The 27,415-nt window shown below is 36.0% G+C and overlaps 1 protein-coding gene across 1 annotated transcript in view; it reads right to left on the reverse strand.

Moving 5' to 3' along the window:
* The window catches only part of BRIP1 (BRCA1 interacting DNA helicase 1), a 195,935-nt gene that overhangs the window by 72,059 nt on the left and 96,461 nt on the right, over window positions 1–27,415 (reverse strand). Inside the window, 1 exon segment of the mRNA XM_059996631.1 lies at window positions 26,648–26,809. Within this exon segment, the coding sequence (XP_059852614.1) occupies window positions 26,648–26,809 (162 nt within the window).

Below are 27,415 nucleotides of genomic sequence, written 5' to 3' on the forward strand. Positions count from 1 at the left end.
CTTTGGAATGTTTATGCCTTATCTGGATATTGTCATTTTAAAACTTCTTAAAACCAGTTTCTCACTAGGGAGGCAGTAAGTTAGAATGCAACCTAGTGGGGAAATCCTGCATTTGCTCAATGTCTATAGGTTTTACACAGTTCCAGATGTTCAGTACATTAATAATGCAGTAATCAAAGGCTCTTTTTGAAACTTTAGAAAGTGCAAACTGCATTAAGACCTCTTTGCCCTCATTAATGGTATTGTTACAATCCCAGTCCTCTGGAAAATGTTTTTTTGCATGTGTTTAACTTTATAATATTGCCATTTACTCACTTTAATAGCCAGTACTCAAGTCTTAATGCTTTTAATAGGCTGCCTAAACAGACTACCATCTTTTGTAATCTTTTTCACATAATTTATTTCATAGGTAAAAGCTGTCACACTTTTCCATCTGAAGATGATTCTTCACATTCATTTCATGAGGTACTAATATTTAAGAAATACCTACTTTCTTTTATTCAGTTGATATGTATCCATATGTATAAATTTTGGCACCTGATATTACAGTTCCTTTTAAATAGTAATAAACATGGAAAATAAGTGGTAGTGTATTTTATAACATTTTAAAGGAAAAATGGGTACATCCTTAATTCTTGCTGTATTCATATCTAAAACATGAGAAAACCAAAAATATTAATTTCTATTGAAACAATTTCCTATACTCTAACTATTTGGTGATATCTCAAGAGAGGCTGGGTTATAGCTCAGCATCAAACATTCAATGAATATGCATGCAGTCAGTAATATACTAAGAAGAATAATATGGAGGAATACTGTCCTGAAGTGAAAGTAAGATCACTTGTAGTTGTTGGCTATCTATATGGAAATGAAAGGTCATACAGTCTCTGACAAGGAATATTCCCTCTCACAAATCTGTTAAGAGAATGAGGACTATGAAAATGTTACAGCTGCACTACTGATACTGATATGCTTATTTGGAGTCATTTATTGATATATTTTAATAAAAACATACAATACTTACATTGTAAAAATTTTCAAAGAAAACAGCATTTCAGAAATAACTCATACATTTCCGCACCTACTTTGTTGAAATCTCTTGAAAAGAAGATACTAAGAACGCAATAGCTATTTATGCACGGAACAAATTCTTAACTCTTTAAAACATGAATTCTGAATTTCTGTTGATTGATCAACATAGTTGGTTCATCAATGACTGAAGTAACCATCTGGTTAAAAAGTATGTATTTAACCAGTTTTGCTACTTTAGAGTCAAGAACTGTTGGCTTAATAAATGTTGGCTGAAATTCGAATCAATAAATTTATTCACACAAATTCATTTATATGTTTCATTTCTTACCTGAGTAGATTGATTGTAGTTTAAAAGTGTGTGTGGGGGTGGGGAAGCAACTCATTTTCTATCCCTTCGTTAAAAGGCTAATAATTAAAGTAAACCAAACAAGGTCAGTGCTCCTGCACTATTAGAATCTAAGGTAGAATCCAGGCTGAGAAAAGAAAATGAGTAATAAGCAATCACTACAATGTTTCCTAAAACCTACTACTTTCAGGTATTGCCAACCTGAATCTGTTGTAAATCTGTCATTATAAAACTTGAAGGTGAAATGCTTTGGAAAAAACACCACTTCACAACCTAGTGGAGAAGACCTAAAAGAAAAATGCTTAAAATACAATGTGGTAAGCGCTATTATAGATGTATATGGTTAGGCAGAGGAAAGAGTGACTAACTTTGCCTGAGGGTTAAGGATGGTTTAATAGAGTAAACCTTTGAGCTGGATAGAGTATAAAATTTCTGGATAATAAAAGAGTCAGAGAGTGGATTTCAAGCAGACACAACACTATGAACACTACTGCTGCATAACAAATTATCCACAAATCTAGTGTCTTAAAACAAGACCCACTTTTTGAAATAATTTTTAAAATTTTGGTGAAATATACATAACATAAAATTTGCCATCTTAACCATTTTTAAGTGTATAGTTCAGTAGTGTTATGTATATTCACACTATTGTACAACCAATTTCCAAAACTCTATTCATCTTGCAAAACTGAAACCATATCCATTAAACAACTCCCTTCTTCCCCCAGCCGCTGGCAACTTCCCTTCTACATTTGGTCTCTATGAATTTGACTACTCTAGATCTCTCACACAAATGGAATCATACAGTGTTTATTTTTTTGTTATTGGCTAAGTTCACTTAGTATAATGTCCTCCAGGTTCATCCATGCTGTAGCATAAAAACAACACCCATTTTATTATCTCAGTTTCTGTAGGTCAGAAGTCCAGGCATAGCAAAACAGACTGGATTCTCTGCTCAGGGTCTCACTGGGCTAAAATTAAGTTGTTGGCCAGGGCTACAGTTATCTGGGACTTGGGGTTCTTTTCCAAGGTCACTGGTTATTGGCAGAATTTATTTCCTACTGGCTGTAGGACAATTGCTCCCATTTTTCTGCTAGTCGTTGGCTGGGACTGCTCTCAGCTCATAGAGGCCACCTGCAATTCCTTGTTATGTGCCCCACCCTCCCACCAGTCAGTTCAACATGGATGCTGCTTTCTTCCCGACCACCTAGATGTCATGCCTCTGACACTCTCTTCTGCAACCAGCTTCAGAAAACTCTCTGCTTTTAAAGGGTTCATATGATTATATAAGAGACAGCTAAATAATCTCCCTATTTTAAAGTCAACTAATTTCATTTGCAAAATCCCTTCACAGTACCTAGATTAGTATTTGACTGAATAAATGAGGGAAGGAGTGTGTACATCAGGGGCCAGGAATTGTGGGGGGCCATCTTAAGAACTCTGCCTACCACTTTTTTTTAGGTATGAAAATACACGGCAGCTGAAAGCACTCATAATAATACAATATGCCTTAAAAAAGAGTATATATAGGATGGGGGAGTTCTAGGCATAAGGCTGAAAAATAACCAAGGCTTCCAGGAAATGCAAAGGATTTTCTTTTAGAAAACTGGTGGCGCGGGGGGAGCTTCCCTGGTGGTGCAGTGGTTAAGAATCTGCCTGTCAATGCAAGGGATATGGGTTTGAGCCCTGGCCTGGGAAGGTCCCACATGCCGCGGAGCAACTAAGCCCATGTGCCACAACTACTGAGCCTGAGCTCTAGAGCCCGCAAGCCACAACTACTGAGCCCACATGCCACAACTACTGAAGCCTGCGAGTCTAGAGCCCGTGCTCCACAACAAGAGAAGCCACGACAATGAGAAGCCCACGCACGGAAACAAAGAGTAGCTCCCGCTCACCGCAACTAGAGAAAGCCCGCACACAGCAACGAAGACCCAACACAGCCATAAATAAATAAGTTTATTAAAGAAAAGAAAACTGGGAATTATTAAAGGTTTTTAACCCTTGGTATACCATTAGGGTCCAATGGATCCATTTTTCATTTCTGAACATTTCTAACTATTTGTAAAGATATTTCATCACTTTTTTCTCTTAGCACACTTCCAAAAAAAACCAAGAGAAAATGTACTTTAATAAAATAGGATAAAACCTACTGTATCTTGCAATTACCACATGGGTTAACTGAACTCTTCTATAATTCTAAGAAATTATGGGATCTTACTGACATTACTTTTCCTACATCTTGAAACATTCAGCTGTTTCAATATCCTACAAATAATTCCATCATTACCCATTATTACTGATCAAATTATTCCTAATAATTCTAAAAAAACTAAAATAATAAGAGAAGAATGATGGAGTCACCTAGGATGATGCAATAATTATCTGCCATTCTTTCTTCCTACAGTATTGTTCAAAGTATTGCATCATCTTTCCAGAAAGTAGAAAAGAAAACTGAGGACACCATATTTGTAAGCTGTTTTTAGCTTTCACTGAAGTGTTGAGAACTGAAAATTTTTCATTTATGTCCACAACAGCAAAGAAAAGGAAATCAACAAAGGAAGATATATCATAATTATTAGATGAATAAGAAGACAAAAGAGTCAGAGCAACACTACAATTCTAGTGACAATGGTGAAATTGGATGGTGTAAGTGAAATCTCAGACTATGAATCTTCAGATAACAATATACTGCACAAAACTTCTCAAATTCAAGAATTGATATGTGATCAATACATATCTAAGGACAAGAAGAAACAATGGTATTCTCATCCAGTTAATTACTCAGCAGGAAGGACTTCATGACAATATTTTGTGACAGCAACATTGACTGTCTCTTCCCATCTCATTGTTGCTAAAAAGACACCTGACATTACTCTGATTTTTTTATATTAATACACCAAAATTTACTTGCTACAAAGAGATTTTATGTCTAACCTCTTTAGTTTCTAATAATGTTGGCTTTTGTTTTTTACTATTCTTTTTTTTCTTGCTTCTATAAATTATTCCTATAATGACTTAAAATATAAAAGAGAAAAATGAGAAATGGTTATGACTTTTTACTGGTTTACTGAGGGTTAAAAAGGAGAGTAATATGATGATCAATATGGGGGAAAAACTGGTGAGGGAAAGACTGAAGGGAGAAAGATCAGTTAAGAATAATTTTATTTAGAGATGAGGACCAAACCAAAGCTAACAGTAGAAACAGTATTTAATAAATGAATGAGAAAACAAGCCACAGACTGGGAGAAAATATACATCTGGGCAAAAGACACATCTGATAAAGAACTATTATCCAAAATATACAAAGAACTCCTAAAATTCAACAATAAGAAAACAATCCAATTGAAAAATGGGCCAAAGATTTGAAGAGTCACCTCACCAAAGAAGTATACAGATGGCCAATAAGTATATTAAAAGATGTTCCACATTTTAGGTCAGCAGGGAATTGCAAATCAAAAAAAACAAGGTAGCACTACACACTTATTAGAATGACCAAAATCTAAAACACTGACAACACCAAATGCTGACAAGGATGTGGTGGGAATACAAAATAGTACAGACACTGAAAGACAATTTCACAGTTTCCTATAAAACCAAACATACGCTTACCATATGATCCAGCAATTATGCTCCTTGATATTTACCCAAATGAACTGAAAACTTACATCCACATAAAAACCTACACACAGATGTTTACAGCAGCTTTATTCGTAACTGCCAAAGCCTTCAGTAGGTAAATGGATAAACTGGTACATCCAGACAATGGAATAGTATTCCACACTAAAAAGAAATGAGCTATTCAAGCCATGAAAAGACAGGGAGGAAACTTAAATGCATACAGCTAAGTGAAAGAAGCTAATCTGAGAAGACTACTTCTTATATGATTCCAACTATATCACATTCTGGAAAAGGCAAAACTATGAAGTCAGTAAAAAGACCAGTGATTGCTAAGGGTTAGAGGGAGGGAGGAATGAACAGGAGGAGCACAGGACATTTTTAGGGCAGTGAAACTACTCTGTATGATACTATAATGGTGGAAACATGTCATTACACATTTATAAAAACTCATTCTATAAGTATTATAGAATATATAATACCAAGAGCAACCCGAATTTAAACTATGGACTTCAGGTGATCATGATGTGTCAATATAAGGTCATCGGTATAATAAATGTACCATTTTGGTGAGGAGTATCGATAATGTCCTAGGCTATGCATGTGTGAGACTAGTACAAAAATTCTCTGTACTGATCACTCAATTTTGCTGTGAACCTAAAACTGCTCTAAAAAAATAAACTCTATTTTTTAAAAAATTATATAATCAATAGACTTTTCTACATTAAGCTGCTATCTGTAGAATTTTTTCCTTGATGATATTTTTCCCTTTATGATCTGTTATGTTACCATGATTTCCTAGTTATACCATCTTCAAGCTAGCATTATCTAAACCAGGTAACTAAGGCAAATGTTATTTCTAAAAACTCTTCAAAAATAGTACTTTGTACCGAGGTAAATACCAATGCACTGGTATGGGCTCTAACTATTCATTTACTATGTCCTATAGAAAATGCCATATTTTTTTCTGAAAACGTTTTAAAACGTGGTAACCCTTGAGAATCTGGCACCTTAAAATTGAAAGCAAGAAACTGAGGGAATTCACATCTGTAATTTGCATTTGTTGTAGTATTTGAGAATATTCAATTCTATTATAAAAGACAAGAAACCAAATGGATATGTGAAACTCGTAAGATGTTTAAACTATAGATAGAAGTTGGAAACCTATAAGACATGTTAAACAGATAAAATAAGTACAGCACATATGTATGAACACAGATGGAAAGGGATGGTTAGATCAAGTAGACACTAAGTGTTCAAGATATGCTATATATACATGAAGCAATAAATAGTCAAGATATACCAAATATATCTGAGGCATATGAAACACTCAATTATTCATGAAATCTTAATTCAGCCACCCATTGTTGAAACCCATCCTGGCCCCATGTATACCCTTCCCCAAGAAAGGCAAATAAAAGCCATAGTTGCTCGGTAGGCTAACTGGTAGGCTAGAGCTCTGGCCAAGTACACCTGCCCCTGCTTTTCTTTAATAAAGTAAGGCTGTGTCATTAGCCTTGAGCACTTTCCATCTACTGGGCCAAGCTGCTCAAACTCATTTCTAGTCTTTGTAGCTACAGTATCAGCAAAAAATGCTGATGTGGCAGAGAATGAAAGACAAGACATATGAACACTGTGTAACCCAGGATTTAGGTGATGTGGTCCTACCACCCACTTGTATCCTCTCCTAAATGTGTTAACTTACCCTCAACTCTTTCCTTTTACTTCTAAGTACGTGTTTGAAATTTATTTAAATAAACTTTCTGATTCAAGCATCTTAGTTTGTCTATTAGCTTCTCTGTCTCATTACCTTTGGGACAGCCTGTCTGATGAGTGTATTTAGGGGTAACTATTGCATCAAGGTAATTTCCCAACTGGTGATACCCAAATCGCCTAAACTCAAAAGCTGCCAATCTGAGAGTATCAGCCACAAGGAAAAATCCATTGGTCTCTTTTACAAAGATTAACTATAAATGGATATTAAAAGACTGTAACCAAGATGAATGCCTGGAGCCTCCAACTTTGTCTAGCCCACATCAAGTTCAAATAAATTGCTTTAATATGGAAATGTATAGTAAATTAATCGTAAGTTAAATTTAACCAATTTGGCTGTTATTCCCCCAAAAGTGCTTTCTCTAACTATGCTTTTATTCAAGGAAAATACAATTTAGAACCAATGTTGGGGAGTGAAGGATGCACAAGCAGTTAGAATGAATACAGATTACTTGATCCTTTGCCAAACTGTTACATGGCCATCCTTGACTCTAGTTTAATCTTAAGTTCTCTTATTCTCCCTAGATTTTTCACTTAAAAATTATAACCAATAAATATATATTTTAAAATTTTTATTGGAGTATAGTTGTTTACAATGTTGTATTAGTTTCGGGTGTACAGCAAAGTGAATCAGTTATACATATAACCAATACATTTTTATAATGCTTTTTTGGAGCCAGATGTATGCATGTATAGACGAAGGGTATACATGACTCCATACATGCATATAAAACAAAACAAAGCAAAAAAATGGTTATTTAAATAGCTACTTTCCAATTACTCTATTTTTCAGAATATTTGATCACTTACTCATTAAAGCAGCTTTTCAACCTATTCCTTCAGCGTACCTCTTGTATCTATCTTCCTAACAATAACAGTTTAGCTCACAAGCAAAGCCAAATGTGCAAAGCAAATATAAAAACTGAAATATACCAATATGCAGGTATTTGTACACATGTGCATATTGTTCTAAACAAAAAGTAATGGATCAAATTAATTTTATCAGATCAACTATATTTCATATATCAAACTCTAGAAATACTATTACGAAGACAGAACTGGACTAGAATCTCAAGAGTTCTAAGGCATGTACATTCACTAATTAAACATATGACCTTGGCCAAGTCATTTGAAGTCTCTACCCAGAATGCAGTATGTGCCCAATAAATGTTTGTCAAATGAATACATTAATGAAGGAATAAACAAATGAGTGAATAAAAAAGAGCAGAAGTTCTTAAGAACTACTCCTCACTTCTCAGAGATGTACAACCTCCTTATCACAATCCCAAAGGGTTCAACAACATCAAGATTCCTTTTATTTAACACAGTGGAAAAAATTCCTTAAAAAGGCTCAGTTGATCACTTAAAATAAGGCAAATCCATAATCTACCGAAACTTCACGTATCTAAACAAGAAAAAAGAAAAATGTTTTACATGGAACAATTTGGTTTCTCCTTTAAATTAAATGCAGTATAGCTTAAAAATGAGAAACGTCAAACTAGTAGCATTGCAATATTTCTCAACTTACAAGCTTAATATTAAACAATATTTATAAAAATTGTAAATAGAGACTGAAACATTTTGCATTTTATTCCTTATCTGACAATCAGTGGTGAATGCAAAATGTCCCCTCAAGGAAAATAGTTTTTACTCAAAGATGTAAAAGAAAATCACTGTCTGCAATGTACAAATAAAAAGATCCAAGTTGCTACTTTGGCACCAGAGAGTCTCTTTTCAAAATGATTTAATGGAAACTTCTCTATCCATAAAAAGAGTTTAAAAACTCTTGTACCCATAAAAATGATCTCTCAGAGAGTTCTAAAGCAGTGGTGCCACTAGTTAAATGACAATAGAGTCAAAATCAAATTTATCTTAGTGGAGGAATGGTATTCCTCATGAAACTATTACAATATTTAGTAACTTTAGAAGGCTCTGAAAGAAGTGTGTGTGTGTGTGTGAGAGTGTGTGTGTGTGTGTGTGAGGGGAATCTAGAACGACAACTTTCTCATTTTTATCCTTACACAAATGCTGCAGTTTATAATAAAAGGAAATTCATTTCATTTCTCTCAGTAAAAGAGTAAAGTTTTGAGTAAAACATGGATTGTAATTATCTAGACATACAGGAAACAATTATTTACCACTGCAATGTGTGATTTGAAAACTTAAATTTGTATGTCCCAAATTTCCCCCGAAATAAATTCTAATGTAAGCTCTCATGTCTTCTGCATGTCCAATGTCTAACCCCTTCAAAATGCAAAAGAGATGACATTCAATGACTCTAGCCACTGTAACGTGTAAGAGTTGACAGTGGTACAGACAAAGACTATTACAATGTGTTGGTTCTATCTTTTAAGTAAATTCTATCTACATTCTGAAACTCAGTTGAAAATATATTTTAAAAGATAAAATTAGGACTTCCACTTTCAGCTCCAATATGTAAAGAACTCAGAAGTCATCATACCCAACTTACACCAAGAAAAAAGCTGAACAAACTGAAAATCAATGACTTGGACACATCAGAGAACTGAGGTCATAAGGCAAACTGCTATCCTAAAATCTGAAGAGATAGTGAATACAGAGAATCACAGTCCAGAAATGCTACTGGGCGCAGAAGACACTAAAACCATAAATTGGTAGGAATGCTTAAATGATAATTTGGATTAATTGCCGGAGGCACAGTGTATACTAGTGTAATAGTGAGAAACTCCTATGGGCCACATCCCTAGGGGGCCCCCATATTTTGTAGATACTACCTCCAGGAACATCCCCCCCAAAGTTATCACAGTAAAGAGTTAAGAAAAACCCTCCTTTTTCTGGCAGGGAGAGGGGGAAAACAACCATTTTGAAATATACTCTAGGCATTCACCATAACAAATGCCAATCTCCCAGTAAGGGAGAAGACTTTGCTACAGCCTTATCCAAAATTGGGGAAAAGGAAAATTATCCAAACTTCAGCTCCCTCTAGACTTCCTGACTCATCTAAGGAGATGAATAAAGAGCTGAGAAACACATGTGAAGGTTATAGCCCAAGGACACAGGCCCACTAAAGGACTGAGACTTAATCAAAGAATTAGAGGATGCTTTGCCTTTCCCAATACCTTACCATCAGATCAAAAGGGCTCCATGATAATGACAATGGATTACAACTGAGAGAGGTGCACGGCAGACTCTATTTAAGAATGAGTGTTTAGAGACACTAGACAGTAAGTGAAATCTACAGGAAGAATTACAGTACTGGTAAAAGTAACAACATACGTAAACAAAAAAAGGCAGTATAAATATTTTTATTTGCAACTTTTTGTCTCCTGTCTCATTTAAAAGACAAATGCATAAAGCAATAATTATAAATCTGTTCTGATAGGCATACAATGTATAAATATGTAATTTTTATGACAACGATAGCACAAAGAAAGTGGGACATAATATAGCTATAGAAGATCTAAGTTTTAACATACTATTGAAATTTAGTATCAATTCAAACTACACTGTATAAATTGTTTATTGTAATTCCCAGGACAGCCATTAAGAAAATAACTCAAAAATATATAGTAAAAGAAATGCTAATGAAATTAAAAGAGCACACTAGAAAAATTTAAATGGCACACTAGAAAATATATATCTAACAGAAAAGAAGGAAGTAATGGAGGAATAGAGGGAGAGAAAGACAACATACAGAAAACAAATAGCAAAGTGGCAGATGTAAAAATTACCTTATCAATAATTACGTTAAATTTAAATGGAGTAAACACTCTAAAAAGGCAGAGACTAGCAGAACAGACTTTTTTTTTTTTTGTTTTTTTGTGGTACACTGGCCTCTCACTGTTGTGGCCTCTCCCGCTGCGGAGCACAGGCTCCGGATGCGCAGGCTCAGCGGCCATGGCTCACAGGCCCAGCCGCTCCGCGGCATGTGGGATCTTCCTGGACCGGGGCACGAACCCGTGTCCCCTGCATCGGCAGGCGGACTCTCAACCACTGCGCCACCAGGGAAGCCCCAGAACAGACTTTTTAAAATGATCCAACTACATGCTATCTACAAAAGACACACTTTAAATTCAAAGATACAAACAGATTGAAAGTAAAAGGAATACATTCATCCATAAAAAGGAATAAAGTATTGATTCATCTTACAACACAGATAAACCATGAAAACATTATGCTAAGTGAAGAAGCCACACACAAAAGGCCACATATTGTATGATTCCATTTACATGAAACATCCGGAAAAGGAAAATCAATAGAAACAAAAAGTAGGATATTTAAGTATGCAATGTTTATTATAATAAAGCCAGCACTTTTAAAAATTTACTTAAAATTTTCACTTATTTAGAAAATGTACTTTTACTAGGAAGCTATGTTACAATTGTCATTTTTAAGATTTTTTTTACTGTTACAAGACAAGGTGAACATACACTAAAAAAAAATGTATCTATGGTAAAATCAGTAGCAGTGCTAGCAAAAGTAACTTTTGAAAATGAGTATCAGAATTGATACTCAAAGGGTATCAGAGTATCAGAAAGTAAAAAGATGCTTTTAAACAAGATTAAGATAAAAACCATTAGTGTACAAGTCATCAATCTGTCTACATTAAGATGTAAAAAGTCCTGGGACCTGTTATCTTATCAAAGACAAAGTATCCAACAAAGAGAAAAGGGCTAATGCCTATAAACTTCAGTTGATTTATCATCAGTTACTGATGTTCCTATGGAAGCTGTTTACTATGCCATTGTAATTAGATATGTTTTAAAATTGTGAGTTATACATCTGTAAAACAATAATAATACTTTATCGGGACTTCCCTAGTGGCACAGTGGTTAAGAATCCACCTGCCAATGCAGGGGACATGGGTTTGATCCCTGGTCCGGAAGGATCCCACATGTCACGGAGCAATTAAACCCGTGCGCCACAACTATTGAGACTGCGCTCTGGAGCCTGTGAGCTACAACTATTGAGCCTGTATGCCACAACTACTGAAGCCCACATGCCTAGAGCCTGTGCTCTGCAACAAGAGAAGCCACTGCAATGAGAAGCACGCGCACCACAATGAAGAGTAGCCCCTGCTCACCACAACTAGAGAAAGCCCACATGCAACAAAGACCCAATGCAACTAAAAATAAATAAAATAAATAAATTTTAAAAAGAACATTAAAAAAATACTTCATCAATTATTCTCATTATGTCATAATTATGGATTGGTATCTAATATTAGATGTTAATAGCATTCTAGTCTTAATGTTGTATATATAGACATATTATTCATTAATTAAAATAGAATTTCATTATTTTGTTTACCATTTTAAAATCTTATAACATCTTTCCCTCCCCCTTTTTTTTTTTTTTTGGGTTGATGATTTGCTTTAGCTGAACTCTTACCTGCCTATTGCACCTACATTATTAAACATTCTAGACTTCATGAAGGTGAAGTAGAAGCTTGTTGGGAATATAAACTATAACATAAGATTGATTAACTAAAAACTCATGGCATGTCAATTTGTATAAATAATTCAACATTCATTTTATAAGTGAATTTGAACTACAATCAAACACACAGATTTTCATATCAAAAAGTTAATTTTTCAGCTATTTATTTATAGTAGAATACCAGCTAACCTAATGAAAAGCAGAATGTATCTATTTATGTACTTCTGTTAAAGGCAAAGTGGTAAGGTCATTGTTTCATTGTTGGTTTAACTACCTAATTTTACTGAAGGATACAAAAACAATTCGTAGTATAGTCACACACCATATTCCTGTGTGGGAAAATCCTATATTATCCTTTCCAGATAAACATATTTTATTTATTTATTTATTTTTTAAATTTTTGGGTGCCTGGTATAGCACGTGGGATCTTAGCTCCCCAAGGAAGGATTGAACCTTTGCCCCCTACAGCGGAAGTGTGGAGTCTGAACCACTGGACCGTCAGGGAAGTCCCTATCTTAATTAAATTTTAATCAGATTTGCAATGAGAATTTTTATTTCTTCTGTTTTATTTGAGTTGATGTTTTGCTGTTTCAAAAAGCAATTTTATTGAGGTATAATTTACACATAACAAAATACAACCATTTTAAGCAAACAGCTCAATGAGTTCTGACAAATGCATGTCCCCAAGAAACTCCTACCATAATCAAAATATGGAACATTTACGTTTCCCTCAAAAGTTCTTTTGCACCCTGTTATGGGCTTTGTTCTTCCCCCAAATTCATATGTTAAAGCCCTAACCCCCCGTACCTCAGAATGTGACTATATTTGGAGATAAGCTCTTTGAAGAGGTGATTTTAGTTATGTTTTAGCTTTTATGTTTAGGTATGTGATCACTTTTGAGTTAATTTTTATAAGGTTATAAAAGGTTATAAGGTATCAATATTCATTTTATCTCAAATGGATATAGAAGTGTTCTGTTTTCTTGAAAAGACTGCCACTTCTCCATTAAATTACCCTGATATCTTTGTCAAAAGTCAGTTGACCATACATATATACATGTGGATCTATTTCTGGACTCTGTTTTGTTCCACTGATATACACATGAACAACATGGGCTTGAACTGCTTCATACTTAAATATGCAGATTTTTTTTTTCCAGTAAATACATACTACAGTACTACACAATCAGTGGTTGGTTGAATCTGAGGATACAGGACCACAGACATGAAGGGCCAATTGTAAAGTGATAGCAAATTTCTGACTGCTCAGAAAGTTGGTGCCCCAACCCCCACATTGTTCAAGGGTCAACTGTATTGTCTATTCTTATACCCATACCCAACTGTCTTGAATTTTGTAGCTTTACAGTAAATCTTGAAACCAGGTATTTTACAACTTCTAGCTTTCTGTTTATTTATTTTTCTAAGTTAAAAAAATCAAAGTAATTGCATTTTTGTGTGCATTATAGAATCATATCAATTTCTAAAGAAAAAGGCTACTGAAATTTCTATTTTTATACTAAGATTGGCTTGAGTGTATAGATAAATTTCAGGAAAACAGACACCTTAGCAATACTGAGACTTCCAACTCATTAACGTGGTATTCTCCACATTTACATAGATTTTTTATATAGGCTTTAATTTCTCTCAGCAATGTTTATACTTTTTAGTGTTCAGGTCATACATGTCATGCACATAATTTCATGCTTTTTAAATGTTTTTAAGTGGTACTGTTTTAAATTTTATTTTCCAATAGTTCATTACTAGTATAGACATACAATCTGTTTATGTATATTGACCTGCTCTAGACTGAGAGGTTGCTACGTTTAATTATTAATTCTAATAGCTTTTTGGTAGATTCGTTAGGATTTTCTAAGTACACAATCACGAAGTCTGACCAAAAACAATTTTACTTCCTTTCAAATCCTTATATCTTTTATTTCCTTTTCTTGCCTTACTGCACTGAATACAATGTTGAATGCAAGCAGTGAGAATGGATATCTGTGCCTAGTTAGGCAAAAAAGCATTCACTCTTACAACATTAAGCAGGATGTTAGCTGTAAGTTTTTCATAGATTGCCCTTTATCAGGTTGTTCTTTGTTTACTAAAAGTTTACATCATAAATTGGCAATGAATTTGTAAAATGCTTTACCTGAAAAATTTAGATAAACATGTATTTTTTCTAATTTATCCTGTTCTGGTAAATTATAATGCTTGATTTTTAAAGACTGAACAATTATTGGCTTCCCAGAATGAATCCCACTTAGTCACTATGTATGATCCTTTTTATATTAATGGATTAAATTTACCAATTTTTTATTAAAGACTTTTAGGACTGTGTTGGTCTACAATTTTGTTTTTTGTAATGTCCTTGTTTGGCTCTGATATCAGAGTTATGCTTGCCTGATGAGTTGGGAAGTGCTCCTTCTTCCTCTATTTTTTGAGTTTGTGTACTTTTTAAAAAATATTTATTTATTTGGTTGCACCGGGTCTTAACTGCAGCAGGTGGGCTCCTTAGTTGTGGCAGGTGGGCTCCTTAGCTGCAGCTTGTGGGGTCCTTAGTTGTGGCATATGAACTCTTAGTTGCGGCATACATGTAGGATCTAGTTTCCTAACCAGGGATTGAACCTGGGCCCCCTGCATTGGGAGCGTGGAGTCTTATCCACTGCACCACCAGGGAAGTCCCCCAAATGTGTGTATTCTTGATAGAATTCAGCAATGAAGACATCTGAGCCTACACTTTTCCTTGTTGAAAAATTTGAATTACTACTTTAATTTTTTCAACAGATATTTTATTTGAATTACCTGGTTCTTGTTGAGTCAATTTTCATAATCCGTGTCTTTCAAGGAATTTGTCTATTTCAGGTAAGGTGTTTAACTGCTTGGCGTAAAGTTTTTTTTTTAAACATCTTTATTGGAGTATAATTGCTTTACAATGGTGTGTTAGTTTCTGCTTTACAACAGTGAATCAGCCATACATATAAGTATATCCCCATATCTCCTCCCTCCGGCATCTCCCTCCCAGCCTCCCTATCCCACCCCTCTAGATGGTCACAAAGCACTGAGCTGATCTCCCTGTGCTATGTGGTTGCTTCCCACTAGCTATCTATTTTACATTTGGTAGTGTATATATGTCCATGCCACTCTCTCACTTCGTCCCTGGCATAAAGTTTTTGAAATTATTTCTCTATTATCTTTTTAACTCAACAGAATCTGTAACCATGTTCCCTCTTAATTCCTAATATTGGTAACATTTATTCTATTCTATTTATTTATTTATTTATTCTTAATTGGTCTGGTTAAGTTTTTTTTTTTTTTTTTTTTTTTTGCGGTATGTGGGCCTCTCACTGTTGTGGCTTCTCCCATTGCGGAGCACAGACTCCGGACGTGCAGGCTCAGTGGCCATGGCTCACGGGCCCAGCCGCTCCGCGGCATGTGGGATCCTCCCGGACCGGGGCACGAACCCGTGTCCCCTGCATCGGCAGGCAGACTCTCAACCACTGCACCACCAGGGAAGCCCGGTCTGGTTAAGTTTTTCATTTTATTAGTATACTTTAATAATGACTATAGCTCTTAGTTTCATTTATTTGTTTCTATTATTTATCAGTTTTCTATTTTATTGTTTTGTTCTTACTTATTTCCTTCTCTCTTTGTGTTTATTTTCCTCTTTTTTTATAATGTGCAAACTTAGACTATAATTTTAAGATATTTCTCTCTTTTTTCTAATAAGCATTAAAAGCTATAAAAGCAAGCAAGAGAGAAACAACTCATCACATACAAGGATCCTCAATAAGATCATAAGCTCGCTTCTCATCAGAAACCTTGGAGGCCAGGAAGCAGTGGGATGACATATTTAAAATGCTGAAGAAAAAACTATCAACTGAGAATTCTACATATGACAAAACTGTCCTTCAAATATGAGAAAGAAATTATGACATATCCAGATAAACAAAAGCTGAGAGAGTTCATTACACTAGACTTTCCCTACAAGAAATGCTAAAGGGAGTCCTTCATTATGAAATGAAAGGATTCAAGACAGCAACTTAAGACCATATAATGGTATAATAAAGGTAAAGGTAAATATATGGGCAAATACAAAGCCACTATTATTGTAATTTTGGTTTAGGACTCTATTTTTAATTTTTACAGGATTTAAAAGGCAAATGCATAAAAATTATTATAATCCTGAGTTATCAAGAACATATGTATAAAGAAATAATTTGTAACATCAGTAACATAATGGGGGGATGGAGCTGTCTACAAGTGGAGTATTTGTACACAAATGAAGTTAAGTTGGTATCAATTCAAATCAGACTGCTATAGGAACATGAAAAGATGCTCAGCATCACTAATTATTAGAGAAATGCAAATCAAAACTACAATGAGGGGCTTCCCTGGTGGCGCAGTGGTTGAGAGTCCACATGCCAATGCAGGGGACAAGGGTTCGTGCCCCGGTCTGGGAAGATCCCACGTGCCGCGGAGCAGCTAGGCCCGTGAGCCATAGCCGCTGAGCCTGCGCATCCGGAGCCTGTGCTCTGCAACAGGAGAGGCCGCAACAGTGAGAGGCCCACATACCGCAAAAAAAAAAAAAAAAACTACAATGAGGTACCACCTCACACCAGTCAGAATGGCCATTATTAAAAAAAGCTACAAACAACAAATGCTGAAGAGGGTGTGGAGAAAAGGGAACCCTCCTACACTGTTGGTGGGAATGTAAGTTGGTGCAGCCACAATGGAAAACAGTACAGAGGTTCCTCAGAGAACTAAAACTAGAGTTGCCATTTGATCCAGCAATCCTGCTCCTGGGCATATATCCAGACAAAACTATAATTCAAAAAGATACCTGCACCCCTATGTTCATAGCAGAACTATTCTCAATAGCCAAGACACAGAAACAACCTAAATGCCCATTGACAGATGAATGGATAAAGATGTGGTACATATATACAATGGAATACTACTCGGCCATAAAAAAGAATGAAATAATGCCATTTGCAGCAACATGGATGGACCTAGAGATTATCATACTAAGTGAAGTAAATCAGAATGAGAAAGACAAATACCATAGGATATCACTTATATATGAAATCTAAAATATGACACAAATGAACTTATCTACGAAACAGAAACAGACTCACAGACATAGAGAACAGACTTGTGGTTGCCAAGTGTGGTGGGGGGAGGGATGGATCAGGAGTTTGGGATGAGCAGATGCAAACTATTATATACAGAATGGATAAACAAGGTCCTACTGCATAGCACTGTGATAAACCATAATGAAAAAGAATATGAAAAAATATACATACACACACACACACACCTGAATCACTTTGCTATACAGCAGAAATTAACACAACACTGTAAATCAACTATACTTCAATAACATAAATTTTTAAAAAATCAGACTGTTATAACTTTAGGATGTTATAGGCAATCCCCATGTTAGCCACAAAAAAAAAAAAACCTATGAAATATACACGAAAGAATATGAGAAAAGAATCAAAATGTGTAACTACAAAAAAATCAACCAAACAAAAAAGGTAATGATGGAGGAAATGTGAGGTACATAATAGCTGTAAAACATACAGAAAACAAATAATAAAATGGCTGAAGTCTTTTCTTACATTTATTACTTTAAAAATAAGTGAATTAAATTCTCCAATCAAAAAGCAGACACTGGCAGAATGGATTAAAAATATATATGGTCCAACTATATGTTGACTACAAGAGATTCACTTTATTAACAGGTTCAAACTACTATATATAAAATAGATAAGCAACAAGGATTTACTGTTTAGCACTGGGAATTATACCCAACATCTTGTAATAACCCAAGTCACTGCGTTGTATACCTGAAACTAATGCAATACTGTAAATCAATTATAGTTCAATTTAAAAAAGAGACAGAGATTCACTTTAGATCTAAAGATGTGAAGGTCAAAAGTAAAAGGACGGAAAAAGGGATTCCATGCAAATGATTACCAAAAGAAAGGTAGGATGCCATTATTAATATGAGACAAATACACCAGAAATTGTTACAATGGACAAAGGATACTACATATTGATAAAACGGGCCAATTCAGAAGAACATGTAACAATTGTAAACAAAACCAAAACTAGAGCACCCAAGACATATGAAGCACACAATGACAGAGTTGAAGAGAGAAACTGATAATTCTACAATAACAGTTGGAGATTTCAATACCCCATTTCTAATAATGCATATAAACTGGACAGAGATAGATAAGGAAATAGAGAACTTGAACAACACTGTAAAGCAACTGGACCTAACAGACATATATAGAACACCACCAAACAACAGGAGAATACACATTTTCCCCAAATGCACATGGAACATTTTCCAGGAGAGACCACATGCTAGTCCACAAATCAAGTCTCAATAAAAGACTGTAATCATACAAAATGCCTTTTCTGATCACAATGGAATAAAACAAGTAATAAATAACAGAAAGAAAACTAGAAAATTCAAATGTAAGGAAATCAAGCACACTTTTTAAGCAACCAATAGGTCAAAGAAGAAATCACAAGAGAAATCAGAAAATACCTTGACAAATATGAAAATGAAAACAAAACATACCAAAATTTATAGGATGCAAAGAAAGCAGTGCTAAGAGGGAAATTTATATCTGTAATCGCACACTTGAAAAACATTTTAAATCAATAACCTAATATTACACCTTAAGAAACTAGAAAAAGAAGAGCAAACAACCTAAAACTAGCAGAAGGAAAGAAACTGGATAACCTAGACAAAATGGATGAATTCCTAGAAACATGATCTACAAAAACCAAATCATGGAGAAGTAGACAATCTGAAGAATTTTAAAGCTAGTGAGAAGATTGAATTAGTAACTAAAAACTTTGTTGAAGCCTAACAGAAAATGAAATTGTTCATTTACTCAACTGGGCAATTCCTGGCTCACTTTTTGTGATTGTGATTGGAAACTATAAAAAGGGTTTCTTTCTTTAAAATTTTATTCTATTGAAATATAGTTGATTTACATTGTGGTGTCAATTTAAAACGTTTTCTTAATGTGCTGAGACCTTGCTTTTCTTTAATTCCAGTCTTAATTATTAGTTTTCCTTAACATAACTTTTGGTGTAGGTGTTTACACTCTGGAATAAATATTGCTTTGTATTAAGAATTTTGAATATGTATATGTCCATTTTTAGACATTCTTATTAAAAAAAAAACCTATATGACTAAATTTCTTCTGAAAGTAATTCCTTCAATTTATCTACAGAAGAACTAATTTACTGCATATTTGGCGAACAAACTATGCGTCTTAGTCCCATTCCAGCTGCTACAACAAAGTGCCAGGAACTGGGTAGCTTATAAACAACAGAAATTTATCATTTACAGTTCTGGAAAGTACAAGATCAAGGCACCGGCATGGTCATGTTTGGTGAGGGCCCTCTTCCTGGTTCACAGTGGGCACCTTCTCACTGTGTCCTCACATGGTGGAAAGGACAAGGAATCTCTCTGGAGCCTCTTTTGTAAGTCATTAATCCCATTCATGAGGACTCTATCCTCATGACATAAGCATCTCCCAAAGGCCCCACTTCCTAATGTCATCATCTTTGGGGGTTAGGATTTTAACATATGGGGAGAAACATATGGGGAGAAACATCAGACCATAGCAGTATGTAGACAGAAGAAGAGCCAAAAGTATCAATATTCCCATTCAAATATATTACTTACGCTAATGTCTTACATATATAATAACTTCCTATGAAAAAAGAAAAGGGAATGCCACTTCTCTACATTGAAATTTAGCTTAGATTTTCATAACGTATGATTTTACTCTCAGGAATTATATGTGCTTTTAATGCTTTGAGTATTAGGAGGACTAAAATACAAGATATAACTCAATTTAACATAAGAAAATATTATTAAAACTCACAGCAACTCTAAAAACAAGAAAAAACATTTTTTTCTACTCAAATACATGAAGTAAAAAGACGGCCAACAGGAGGCGGAGTCAAGATGGCAGAGTAGGAGGATGCAGAGTTTACATCTCCTCATAACTAGGGCACCTACCAGGCACTGGTGGGGGACCTCAGAAACCTAAGGGGATGGGAGGAACCCCCACGCAACCAGGTACGACACAGGGGGGAGGGAGGGGGTGAAGTGCAGGTGAGACCAGACCAGTGCCCCTGAGGGGTGGCTGGGGCAGGGGAAAGGTTCCCACGCTAGGAAGGGCCCACTCACAGTGAGGAGATCAGCAGGGATGGTGAGAGACCTTTGAGAGATCAGAGGACTGGAAGGGAATGGGGCCCCTACCCACTCGGACCCCAAGGAGCCTGCTGGGGTCCTGGGCCTGAACCTCCACCCTCTGAGGCCCCCTCCAGCTGTGCTGAGTCCTAGTCCCGCCACCAACCCCCAGGACCTTTTCTAGCCACACTGGTCCTGAGCCTAGGCCCCACCTCCGCCTAAACTCCGCTTCCCAACAGCCAAAGCATTTTCTGGCCACCCCTTTTATTTTTCCTGTTGTGGTTCTGTTTTGGCTAGTTATTGTTGTTTCACTTATATCTTAATTTTTTCTAGTACATTTTTAACTTTTCCAATTTTATTTTATTTTTTATTCTTTCTTATTGTTCAGCTCCTTTTTTTTTTTCTGTGCTGTGCAACTTGCAGAATCTTGGTTCCAGGCCGGGAGTCAGGCCTGAGCTCCTGTGATGGGAGCTTCGAGTCCAAACAGCTGGACTAACAGGGAACCTCAGACCCCAGGGAATATTAAACAGAGTGAGGTCTCCCAGAGGTCCTCATCTTGGCTCCAAGACCCAGCTCTACCGAACTAACTGCAAACTCCAGGGCTGGATGACTCAGACCAACCAGTAAGACAGGAACACAGCCCCACCGATCAAGAAAAATGAGATGACAAAACAATATGTTAACAGATGAAGGAGCAAGATAAAAACCTACAAGACCAAATAAATTAAGAGGAAATAGGCAACCTACCTGAAAAAGAATTCAGAGTAATGATAGTAAAAATGATCCAGTATCTTGGAAATAGAATGGAGGCATGGATCGAGAAAATACAAGAAATGTTTAACAGGTCCGAGAAGAACTAAAGAACAAACAATGATGAACAACACAATAAATGAAATGAAAAATACCCTAGAAGGAATCAATAGCAGAATAACTGAGGCTGAAGAACGAATAAGTGAGCTGGAAGACGGAACGGTGGAAATAACTGCCGAGGAGCAGAAAAAAGAAAAAAGAATGAAAAGAAATGAGGATGGTCTCAGAGAACTCTAGGACAACATTAAACACACCAACATTCGAATCCTAGGGGTCCCAGAAGAAGAGGAGAAAGACAAAGGGTCCAAGAAAATATTTGAAGAGATTATGGTCGAAAACTTCCCTAACATGGGAAAGAAAATAGCCACCCAAGTCCAGGAAGCACAGAGAATCCCAGGCAGGATAAACCCAAGTAGAAAACACACCAAGAAACATAATAATCAAACTAGCAAAAATTAAATTCAAAGAAAAAATATTAAAAGCAGTAAGGAAAAAGCAACAAATAACATACAAGGGAATCCCCATAAGGTTATCAGCTGATTTTTCAGCAGAAACTCTGCAGGCCAGAAGGGAGTAGTAGGACATATTTAAAGTGATGAAAGGGAAACACCTGCAACCAAGATTACTCTACCCAGCAAGGATCTCATTCAGATTCAATGGAGAAATCAAAACCTTCACAAACAAACAAAAGCTGAGAGAATTCGGCACCCCCAAACCAGCTTTACAGCAAATGCTAAAGGAACTTCTCTAGGTGGGAAACACAAGAGAAGGAAAAGACCCACAAAAAGAAACCCAAAACAATTAAGAAAATGGTAATAGGAACATACATATCGATAATTACCTTGAATGTAAATGGACTAAATGTCCAACCAAAAGACACAAACTGGCTGAATGGATACAGAAACAAGACTCATATATATGCTGTCTTACAAGAGACCCACTTCAGACCTAGGGATACATACCGACTGAATGTGACGGGATGGAAAAAGATATTCCATGCAACTGTAAATTAAAAGAAAGCTGAAGTAGCAATACTGCAGATAGTTTGCAATACTGCAAATTAGATAAAATAGACTTTAAAATAAAGACTTACAAAAGATAAGGAAGGGCACTACATAATGATTAAGGGATCAAACCAAGAAGAAGGTATAACAATTATAAATATTTATGCACCCAACATAGGAGCACCTCAATACATAAGGCAAATGCTAACAGCCATAAAAGGGGAAATTGACAGTAACACAGTAATAGTAGCGGACTTTAACACCCCACTTACACCAACGGACAGATCATCCAGACAGAAAATAAATAAGGAAACACAAGCTTTAAATGACACAACAGACCAGATAGACTTAATTGATATTGATAGGATATTCGACCTGAAAGTGGCAGAATACACTTTCTTCTCAAGAGCACACGGAACATTCTCTAGGATAGATCACATGTTGGACAGATCAAGCCTTGGAAAATTTAAGAAAACTGAAATTGTATCAAGCATCTTTTCTGACCACGACACTGAGATTAGAAATCAACCACAGGAAAAAAAAACCCATAACTACATGGAGACTAAACAGTGCACTGCTAAATAATCAAGAGATCACTGAAGAAATCAAACAGGAATTACATAAAACTAAAAGTCGGCTCTTTGAGAAATTAAACAAAATTGATAAACCTTTAGCAAGACTCATCAAGAGAAAAGGGAGAGGACTCAAATCAATACAATCAGAAATGAAAAAGGAGAAATTACAACTGACACTGCAGAAATACAAAGGATTATAAGAGACTATTACAAGCAACTATATGACAATATAATGGACAACCTGGAAGAAATGGACAAATTCTTGGAAAGTTACAACTTTCCAAGACTGCACCAGGAAGAATTAGAAAATATAAACAGACAAATCACAAGTAATGAAATTGAAATTGTAATTAAAAATCTTCCAACAAACAAAAGTCCAGGACCAGATGGCTTCACAGGTGAATTCTATCAAACATTTAGAGAAGACCTAACACCTATCCTTCTCAAACTCTTCTAAAAAATTTCAGCGGGAGGAATACTCTCAAACTCGTTCTACGAGGCCACCATCACCCTGATACTAAACCAGACAAAAATATCACAAAAAAAGAAAATTACAGACCAATGTCACTGATGAACATAGACGCAAAAATCCTCAACAAAATACTAGCAAACCGAATCCAACAACACATTAAAAGGATCATACACCATGATCAAATGGGATTTATCCCAGGGATGTAAGGATTTTCAATATATGCAAATCAATCGACGTGATACACCATAGTAACAAATTAAAGAATAAAAACCATATGATCATCTCAATACATGCAGAAAAAGCTTTTGAGAAAATTCAACACCCATTTATGATAAAAACTCTCCAGAAAGTGGGCTAAGAGGGAACCTACCTCAACATAATAAAGGCCATATACAACAAACTCAGTAAACATCATTCTCAATGGTGAAAAATTGAAAGCATTTCCTCTAAGATCAGGAACAAGACAAAGATGTCTACTCTCACCACTATTATTCAGCATAGTTTTGGAAGTCCTAGCCATGGCAATCAGAGAAGAAAAGGAAATAAAAGGAATCCAGATTGGAAAAGAAGTAAAACTGTCACTGTTTGCAGATGATATGATACTATACATAGAAAACCCTAAAGATACCACCAGAAAACTACTAGAGCTAATCAATGAATTTAGTAAAGTTGAGGGATACCAAGTTAATGCACAGAAATCTTTTGTATTCCTATAGACTAACAACGAAAGAGCAGAAAGAGAAATTAAGGAAACAATCCTATTTAAGATTGCAACAAAAAGAATAAAATACCTAGGAATAAACCTACCTAAGGAGGCAAAAGACCTGTACTCAGAAAACTATAAAACACTGATGAAAGAAATCAAAGATGACACAAACAGATGGAGAGGTATACCATGTTCTTGGATTGGAAGAATCAATACTGTGCAAATGACTATACGACCCAAAGCATTTTTTACAGAATTAGAACAAAAAATTTTACAATTTGTATGGAAACACAAAAGATCCCGAATAGCCAAAGCAATCTTGAGAGAGAAAAACGGAGATGGAGGAATTAGGCTTCCTGTCTTCAGACTATACTACAAAGCTACAGTAATCAATACAGTACGGTATTGGCACAGAAACAGAAATATAGATCAATGGTACAGGATAGAAAGCTCAGAGATAAATGCAAGCACCTATGGTAACCTAATCTATGACAAAGGAGGCAAGGACATACAATGCAGAAAAGACAGCCTCTTCAGTAAGTGGTGCTGGGAAAACAGGACAGCTACAGGTAAAAGAATGAAATTAGAACACTGCCTAGCACCATACACAAAAATAAACTCAAAATGGATTAAAGACCTAAATGTAAGACCGGTCACTACAAAACTCTTAGGGGAAAACGTAGGAAGAACACTCTATGACATAAATCATAGCAAGATCTTTTTAAATCCACCTCCCAGAGTAATGAAAATAAAAACAAAAGTAAGCAAATGGGACCTAATTAAACTTCAAAGCTTTTGCACAGCAAAGGAAACCATAAACAACACGGAAAGACAACCCTCAGAATGGGAGAAAATATTTGCAAACAAAGCAACGGACAAAGGATTAATCTCCAAAATATACAAATAGCTCATGCAGCTCAATATCAAAAAACAAACAACCCAATCAAAAAATGGAAGGACAATGGGCTTCCCTGGTGGCGCAGTGGTTGAGAGTCCGCCTGCCAATGCAGGGGACACAGGTTCATGCCCCGGTCCGGGAAGGTCCCACTTGCCGCGGAGCGGCTGGGTCCATGAGCCATGGCCGCTGAGCCTGCGCGTCTGGAGCCTGTGCTCCACAACGGGAGAGGCCACAACAGTGAGAGGCCTGCGTACTGCAAAAAAAAAAAAAAAAAAAAAAAATGGAAGGATGACCTAAATAGACATTTCTCCAAAGAAGACATACAGATGGCCAAGAGGCACATGAAAAGATGCTCAACATCACTAATTAGTAGAGAAATGCAAATCAAAACTATAGTGAGGTATCACCTCACACAGGTCAGAATGCCCATCATCAAAAAATCTACAAAAAAAAAAAAAAATTTACAAATAGTAAATGCTGGAGACGGTGTGGAGAAAAGGGAACCCTCTTGCACTGTTGGTGGGAATGTAACTGATACAGCCACTATGGAGAACAGTATGAAGTTTCCTTTAAAAACTAAAAATAGAGGGCTTCCCTGGTGGCGCAGTGGTTGAGAGTCCGCCTGCCGATGCAGGGGACACGGGTTCGTGCCCCGGTCCGGGAAGATCCCACATGCCGCGGAGCGGCTGGGCCCGTGAGCCATGGTCGCTGAGCCTGCGTGTCCGAGCCTGTGCTCCGCAACGGGAGAGGCCACAGCAGTGAGAGGCCCGCATACCGCAAAAAAAAAAAAAAAAAAAAAAAAAAAAAAAACTAAAAATAGAAGTACCATATGACCCAGTAATCCCACAGCTGGGCATATACTCTGAGAAAACCATAATTCAAAAAGTCACATGTACCCCAATGTTCACTGCAGCACTATTTACAATAGCCAGGACATGGAAACCACTTAAATTTCCATTGAAAAATGAATGGATAAAGAAGATGTGGTACATATATATAATGGAATATTACTCAGCCATAAAAAGGAACGAAACTGGGTCATTTGTAGAGATGTGTATGGACCTAGAGTTTGTCATACAGAGTGAAGTAAGTCAGAAAGAGAAAAACAAATATCATATATTAATGCATGTATGTGGAATCTAGGAAAATGGTACAGATGAACCTAGTTCGAGGGCAGGAATAGAGACGTAGAGAATGGACATGTGGACACAGGGAGGGAAAGCGAGGGTGGGATGAATTGGGAGACTAGGTTAGACATAAATACACTACCAGGTGTAAAATATTGGGTTGGGCCAACCTAATAGATAGCTAGTGAGAACCTCCGGTATAGCACAGGGAGCTCAACTCCATGCTCTGAGATGACCTAGATGGGTGGGATGGGGGGAAGTGGGTGGGAGGGAGGTCAAAGAGGGAGGGGATATATGTATACATATAGCTGATTCTCTTCACTGTACAGCAGAAACTAACACAACATTGTAAAGCAATTATACTCCAAAAAAAAAAGATAGGCAACAAAGAAAGTCTTATTCAGATTCCTGAAACATTCAAATAGTATAATTTATCAAAGTGAAAATAATGCTTTTTCCTTTAACCATGAAAATATCAACCTGCCTCTAAGAATAAAAATCTGTGGTAGAACCATCAGGCAGCATCTTAGTAAACAAGTAAAATAATATATGAAGTTTAGGAAACTGTAATTCCCCTGTTGCTTGTGGTGGTTATGCCACATGATCTTTTAAAGGCAAAAGAAAAAATAAATATTCCTTTACCTTGTAAGATGGCAGGAAACACAAAATTCCTTGGCTCACAGTCTGGCACACAGATAACACAAGTGCTCCCACTTCATCCTGGAACTCAAATGTTTCCGTGTGCTGGAAGGTAGCACAGAGATTGCGACCCTTGGGGCCTGACCCAATGGTGCCAACCCAAACCTAGAATATAAATATGTCAGTATTAGAGTTATGCTTAAATGAGGCAGGCAAATTAGCATTTAATTTGGGAGCCTTAATTACGTGTATGTCAAAAAAAGATCAAGCAATGAGTTTAAAGAAAATTTACTTTTAAATTGTTGGGGGTTTTTCCTATTACCTTTAATTAATTATATATAGATTTAATTTATGAAAGTTTTACTTTAGGCAGACCACTGAATTCTCTTAGGATGAAAGAAAAACAGGTTATATTTATGTATTTCCTCAACAGCTTTACAAAATTAAGCAGGTAACAACATTTTGTTAGATGATAGGAACAAATGAAATGAATAAATCAGAAATGAATCCAAAATAAGAGATGAGGGCTGGTACGATCTGCTATAGTTAAGTCTCTAAGATTCAATTATGACAGGAACTACTGTTTCACAAATTCCCTGATGCTCAAAGATCTATAGTCAGAAAATCAGACCCACCAAATTTTACAGTTATGTGCAATTCCTCTACATTCACATAGGTCTAGCCTTAGTATAGTTAATTTGACTAAGAGAAAGTACAAATTTTATTAGTATTCTAAAGACAATATAAACACTTCAGATTGTTGAAAAATGT

Source organism: Delphinus delphis, chromosome 19 (assembly GCF_949987515.2).
Source record: "Delphinus delphis chromosome 19, mDelDel1.2, whole genome shotgun sequence".
NCBI lineage: Eukaryota > Metazoa > Chordata > Mammalia > Artiodactyla > Delphinidae > Delphinus > Delphinus delphis.